This window comes from Fragaria vesca, linkage group LG6, assembly GCF_000184155.1.
Source record: "Fragaria vesca subsp. vesca linkage group LG6, FraVesHawaii_1.0, whole genome shotgun sequence".
Taxonomy (NCBI): domain Eukaryota; kingdom Viridiplantae; phylum Streptophyta; class Magnoliopsida; order Rosales; family Rosaceae; genus Fragaria; species Fragaria vesca.
In genome coordinates this window covers 37535373-37543011 of record NC_020496.1, presented here as the reverse complement: position 1 = coordinate 37543011, position 7639 = coordinate 37535373, and the positions used below count along the sequence as shown (strand labels likewise).

Genomic DNA, 7639 nt, shown 5'->3' with positions numbered 1-7639 from the left:
TCCCCACAAAGACTGCATGTCCTTGCTCATCAAAAGGGCATTCAAGAAAGGAGAGGAGCAACACTATCCACACTTGATAGGAATTGGAGAGGATATTGTGAACAAGTGTGGAGGAGTTCCTTTAGCTGTAGCAACTCTAGGGAGCATGCTCTATTTGAACAGAGAGCCAGACCGATGGTTGAGTGTGAGAGATGATGACATGTGGAGTATAGGAAATGATAATATTCTACCCGCACTCAAATTGAGTTATGATGCATTGCCACAACACTTGAAACCATGTTTTGCACTTTGTTCACTTTTCCCAAAGGATTTTGAATTGGATAGTGACTCACTGGTTGCACTGTGGGTAGCACAAGGCTACCTCAAAACATGTAAAAAAAATGAAGATCTTGATAAAATGGGCATGGACTATATAAGACAGTTTTGCTCTAGATCATTGTTTCAAGTTGAAAGCGATCTCAAAACCAAAATGAAGTTTAAATTGCATGATCTAGTTCATGATATAGCAATTTCGGTGGCACAAACAGAGTACTCCACAGTCAATTTTCGTCCCTCTAGTGCTTTTGAAATGGTTCGACATGTGTCAATATCGGAAAAGGACTTGCTTGGAGAAGAAGCACAAGTGCCTGATTTCATATACAAGTCAACCAAGTTACGAACCTTTCTAATTCCATCTGGAGATGGCAAGATGATGAATCAACGTTTTGTGAAGACATGCATCTCGGGATTCAAATATATGCGGGTGCTAGATCTCAGTGGGTCGCCCCTTGAGAAGCTACCAAGTTCCATTGGTAGATTGTTTCATTTGAGATCTCTTGACTTGTATTCCAATGATAAGATAAAAAGACTTCCGCATTCTATCTGTAATTTACTGAATTTGGATACCTTGAACCTTGCTCAGTGTACCGCACTTGAGGAGATACCCAAAGACATAGGGAACCTGATCAACCTCCGAAACTTGTGGATAACTACACAGCAGAAGTATTTGCCAAAAGGAATTAGTCGCCTCACTTCACTCCAACTTTTAAGTTTTGATGGATGTGTCAATCTGATGAGTTTGGGGGAAGAGATCCAATTCCTCACTAACCTTCGTACATTGGCGATTTCGTGCTGTGAAAATTTAGAATCCTTGCCACCAAATATGAAACTCTTGACCACTCTACATATGCTATATATAAGTGAGTGTAAAAAGATTGATTTGATGAAAACCAGAGAAGGCCCTCAAGATCTTAGATCATTTGTGATCTGCACTTTAGATTTGGAGGCTTTGCCTCCCTGGCTTGAAGATTCTGCAAAAGTTTTACAGAGCATAGCAGTCGCGGAGTGTGATAATCTGACTAAACTTCCGGAATTGCAAAAATTTACATTCCTCGAGCAACTAGTATTTGGAAGTTGTCCCAATTTGTTAGCTTTACCGCAAGGGTTACATCGCCTCATTGAGTTGAGAGAACTGGAAATTAGTGATTGTCCCAAACTGAGCAAGAGCTGCAAAAGGCAATTAAAAGGTGAGGAGTGGTCTAAGTTCGCACGTGAGGCAAAGATTACACTCGACTCTGATGTGGATACGGACGAAGAGGAAGACAAAGATGAAGGTGCTTTCGACGATCACAAAGCTATCTCAAGTGATAATTAGGTAAGGAACTATCTACTACTTATTGATTTATTTATTTTTATATCCATATCTTGAAGAATATAATGTGTGGCTTTCATACTAAACATTGTGGGTTTTCTCATGGTATGCATGAATTTCGTATGCTTGTCACTTTGATGAAAATGATGACTTCAAACATAAACGCATCCCTAGGATGATTTTAGTTCTAAACTTTGAACACAAAAATAAAATGGTGTACAGTGTACTTTCATTTTTAAGGCAAGTACCCTTGATTCTAAAATTCAATGCTTTCTAATATATGTATGTGTGCCACTATGTCACACTGGTCTACTTCTTCAAATATAAAGCATAATGTAAGAATCACATTATCCATTATGTTATATACATGTAACTTAACTTGCTACCTTTCTTCTCTTTAATCTATCTTATAAAGTATACCAAATTATATATTTTGATAGCTTTTCTGACCAAAAGAACGAGTATGCAAATTTTAACTTATTAACACTAATGATTGATTGTTATAACTTGCTCTCTACGACCAGATTTTCATATACTTATAACATTTAGGCTTTTCATCTATTGTAGATCTCCAGAGTTGCAACAGAACTGCAGCTAGGTGATTTAGAATGAAGTAACAGTACACCACGTACTGCACTTGGCTACTTGCATTCTACTAATATGCTTCGCTCACCACGGAGCAATTGCAGCTGCGACGGTTCCTTCTCCTTGGCTCTTTGCGTGCCTGGTTTAGGCCTGTAGTCTTTCTTTTTATGTTTATGCCTATTGGCTTTGTTTTTCCTGCCTGGCTAGTTTCTGGGTTTTGTGGTTGTTCATCTCTCCTGTCGAATTGAGATCTTTCATGTACACTAATACCTGCAACATTTTCCAATAAGCAGATTTGAATAACTCTAACAAACCCAATTAGACTAGAATCATATGTTGACTTTCAGTCAATGGTTATTTTCAGTATTTTCTGATGTGGCATTCTTGCTTTGCTGGATCCTTGTTGGATTGCAGCTGTAATAAAAGCTTAGTTTGTTTTGTATTAAGTATAAATACACTGAGATACTATAATAATTGTAAGGTTGTTTTTCATTTTGAAAATTTAGTGAGGTAAAGTTTTCAGAAACTCTCTATTTCTCGTCGTCTTCAACCTTTTGCTTAGGGTTTCTTCTAGCTTTTACAGAGATGAATGCTATGTTATCAAATTCTACTAGAATCAAATTTTTTCTAATTGGCGATTTATAGTTTGTCGCTAACAGTGGCATGTCATCTACATCCTTTCTAGAACAACCCACATTTCGACTATGTTATCAAACTCAGAACCTCAGGATCAAATCAGGCAAATGATAAGCAAACCAACTTATATCGCTTCTTTCGCACTATATCGACCCCGCATGCTATGATGAACCACTTGATTTTCTATAAAACAAAACAAACTGAATGTGATGTTTACACACCTACAGAAATGCACGCTAAGTTAAATTTAAAGCTCTCTTTCCTCAAGATTGCTCAAGATGGGATTAGCTTTAATGTAATTTTTTCCTTCGTGCTGTACATTGTGGTTTTTTGTTTTTTGTGTTTTTTGAACTGGAATTTGCGTCCCCTAACTCTTTTTAATTATTTAAGTATTTGGAATTTGCCTCTAAGATCCTTTATCTTCTGCTTGTATGTAGATATACAGACATTTGAGATACTCTTTGGCACATATGAAGTTCGAGAAGGGAAAATGGTTAGCTTCCAGGTTCAGGAAAGGTGGTTCCGTTGGGATATCTACCGGAAGCCAAAGGCCACACTGGCTATTTGACATTTGCAAGACTCAAAGGCCACACTGGGCAAGGGAGTGCTTAATCTGATTATTCTTATGTTATGTAAAAGGAAATTCCCAAAAATAGTTGGGATTAACCTCCTTTTGTTGTTGTAAGGGGAATTGTTTTGATCATTGATCAGAAAGTTCTGAATGAACAGTGCTTCCAAAGCAGCATCTTAGTCAGTGATATTACTGTAACATAAGCAGATTTAGTACACAGAATGCAAAATCCATGTCATCCATTCATGCAGCTGCTGCGTTTTGAGACCTGCAGCTTAACTAGTGGTCGTTTTCAGTTGTGTATTCATGCAACGTTAAAATTTGAAACTTCAGCTTCTTTCGCTCTTTGCTTTCTTTCCCAGAAATAGAGATGCAAAGGGGCAGCGTGCTTGCTTTGTCTCCGTCCACCCCCTTTCTAAACCTATACGATGAATCGCGATCTGTAAACAGCTTGTGGCACATTTTCATCTTATTCTTCCTCTTTCAATTCAAGATGTGATGGCTTGGAGGTCAGGGCTGCTCAGCCTGCTACTATATTGTGGATATATTGTGTATTTCGTTGATAATAGAGGCTTATATATTACACTCTGAAACTTTGCATGATGCACGTCGACATGGCACATTAAACTTTGGCTTCAAAAAGTCAGGTTTCGACCAAAAAAAAAAAAGAGTCAGGTTGGGGAATTGCAGGAATCAAAATACTACAAGGAATAATGACGCAGACTAGAAAGGGCAACACATATATACTGGCAATGCTTTCACCACAAGGCATAGTCTTTTATTGAATCCACAATTGCACTTGGCAGGCAACAAAACTTCAATTGCTTAGCTATTGGATCAATGTCAGGTCACATGAGAAAATAGAAAAAGAAAAAGCAAAAAGAAAAAAGAGCACAACTATTAATTCAATAGACCTTTAAAATGTCACTAGCAGCTTTAGTAATTTTATCCAAGATATTTCTTGAGAGCTGAAGGGATGACGCTAGTTCCACCAGAGAATTCTCAAATCCACCATATGTATATTCCGTAGGCCCTATGTCAAAAAACAATGTAAGATTCAAAAGATGGCGGGAAGGCGCATCTTAATTAAGACTCAAAGCACCATGGAGAAAAAAAAAAATTGATTTCCGATCGTACCCTAGACAGCCCCTGGGTTTTCACATCTAAAGGAAAGACATAGCAAGGCTGCACCAGGTAAGTCCCTCGCATCACTTTTTTTTTCTTTGCAAATGAACTATTATTCTCAGAGTGAAATACAGATATTCATGCAGGTTACAACTAACAAGAGCAAATCAGGATTGATTATCATCAACTATAACCTTACAGATATGCTATGCAGGTTACAACTAACAAGAGCAAGTCATATTAATTATCATGAATTATAACCTTACTAACAAATATGGATTGAATGAATTAAGGGTAAACTACAAAGCAACATCAGGATTAAGTGGAAAATAATAATATTTGAATACAGTTTCATCTTAATGATCCTCTATTGAGTTCATGATTCAAGTAAAGTCCAGTGATTCCATGAGACTGACATTATTACATTGCAAAATTTAGCCAAAAAGATAACCTAGAATCCTAGATGAAGTACATTTACTTGAAAAGACAAAACAAAACAGCCAAGCAACTGCGACTGTGTGTGCATGTGTCAGTATTTCTGTAACTTTATATAAAGAAAATTAAAGATCCCAATCTCTTGATAAAGAAAATTAAAGATCCCAATCTCTTGATACCTGAAGAAAAGATCACCTGAGGAAACACATCCAGCATTTTCTTGATCTTACTTCCTGCAACTCTTTTCTCCTTAACCAATCTTCGCCTTGTTCTAATTCATTGAAATGAAATAGTTAGAGGAAAACAGGGCAATATCAGTAACTAGTGTGGCTATGATGTCAGTTTACTAAAGGATTATTTTGCTTACAGGTGCTCGTGTGTTATTATCTTGACTAGAAGTTCTTCCATGGCATTTAGTACAGTGATGTTTGATTCACAAGAAAGCAACTCCAGATTCCTTTTCTTGAAATCTTGAATTGTTTGTTCAGTATGTGATACCTAGGGAAACATTTGATAACTTAGAGAAAAGCATTATCATTGAGGAATACCAAATGAACTATTTATATAATAAAGATAGCTGTTGTAAGATAAGATTCCAACCAATCCAGTATAAGAGTAAGCCGTAAATGGACTGGAATAGGTCGCTATATATATGAACTGATTTTGGCACTCCACTTTTCATTATATCTTACCGCTTAGACCCCTCTTACGTACTTAAAAGTGGAGCACAAGTCTGAGAGGGGAATGCCAAATCACTACCTTATGTATTTGTATATATAAGCAGCCATTCATGAAAAAGAAAAACAAATTTACCTCAAATTGGGCCATGGCCTCAAAGGAATAGGCTCTTGCCTTTGCCCACTGTGTCTCCAGACCAGGATGAGTAGAGATGCTAACACTCCATAAGATCTGTAAGATGTCTTTTGAAACTTCAGGATGTGCTTCAGTGTCCATTGCACCCCACCTCAGAAGAAAGCAAAGGCTGCCATCAAGCAGAAGTTAAAGGGGCAGGGTATCTTACGACCGAGGCTTGTTATTGTTTAGATAGTTTGTTTTTGGGGCTCATAGCCCCTCCATGTAACAAAAAAGGGGCAGGGTATCTTTAAATTCAAACACATAGTTTACTATTCTTAACCAGTATCAGAATTTAACCATGTCTAGACAGAACTAAGAAGGCAAAGGGAGAACAATTAACCAACTGTGGCATGTGACTAAAACAAAAAAGATTTACCAAAGCGACTGCCAAGGTCATGCCGAACACCTCAGACATCTTAAGGTCGATTATGACAAATAATAGTGTTAAGATTGCTGAATAACAAAGATGCTATTTCCATTAACAATAAACATGACTTGAGGGTCCAGTATGACACCTAGGACACTTGAAAGTTTCCAACCAGTTCCAGCTGCCATTCAGAGTCAAGTAAATTGTTGAAGATCTATGGGATGTTCGAAATACAATGCATTAGATAGAATATGCTTCAGATAGTAACTAAATAGAAAGCACAACAGCATGCAAATTCGTGGATATTTACTTTACTCTATGTAATCCTCATTACAAAACCCATTGCTATAACATTTCATCTTTGTACACTTTGACACAAAGGCACCTCATGACTAGAACAGATAGACAAGAGCAAGACCCCTACATGATCATAATAATATCTAAAGATATAAAAGATTTTCAAAAAACATAAGGTTTCGCATCCTTCTGAAGCATTGGTAAGATAGTCTGAACTACAAGAGGAATCGTCACAGACTGTGAGGCAAGTGCTGGAAGCATTGTCAAAAGTTTCGGCTGCAGATACAGTTAAATAAAGTAAATCAAGATAATAAAAGAAAAGGAAAAACCAAATTGGAGCTGTTCATTGGTAATAATAAGAGATAAAGAGTCCAGACTGCAACTGAAATCTTACCAACATGGTAAAGCAACTTATATCTTTTCTAGTGAAAATGTTATTGTAAAATAGGATAGCCAGCAACATTTGAGCTCCCAATTTAGGATCCATCGTGGAAATAGCAGCCATAGAATCTAGAGCAGTGCCTCCCTCTACCTCATGCATCACTAAAGGACCAGCAATGGAAGAGAGTAACGAGGGCATCACTACAACAAATTAATAGTTGGGAGTACATAAATACCATGCAAATGAAAGTATTACTGACAACATTTACTTAAAAAAAAAAAAAAAAGTATTACTAAAAACAAATGCATCAAAACAAATAACTACCAGAAATTTCTAGCTTAGAAACTTAAGGAATGGAGTTGCTATCTGAACATTTTACCAGTTATGTATATTTCTTGAGCCTGCAGGAGAGGTAGGGAGGACTTTCGTTTGTCAACAATCGATAGAGTATATTCTTGTAAATGAGAAGCCCAGGATCTTGAAACATTGTGAATCTCCTTGCCAATAGCATTACCAATACATGAAAAACTTAAAAACAAAGTGGACAGTGAATACAAATCCTGCAAAGCAAAAGAAAAATATAAAGCTCAATCGTCAGGTGCTGCAAAATCCTATAGTAGAAGCACTAATAATCACAGCTCAGATCATTGACAATTATATGCCAGTATCATGTTCTTTCCTTTTAAAAAAAAAAAAGGGATACAAACTTGGACATATACAAGAACAACAACGTGACCAGGAATTTGAACGACAGAA

General features: G+C 36.9%; 1 protein-coding gene across 1 annotated transcript; it reads left to right on the top strand.

Annotated features, from left to right (window-relative positions):
• Positions 1 to 301: 301 nt before the first annotated feature.
• LOC101306255 (putative disease resistance protein At3g14460-like) lies at positions 302 to 2659 on the top strand. Its single transcript, XM_004304609.1, has 2 exons — positions 302 to 1633; positions 2198 to 2659. Exon 1 carries the CDS (start codon positions 398 to 400, stop codon positions 1631 to 1633), a length of 1236 nt encoding a protein of 411 aa, XP_004304657.1. The 5' UTR covers positions 302 to 397; the 3' UTR covers positions 2198 to 2659.
• Positions 2660 to 7639: the final 4980 nt, after the last annotated feature.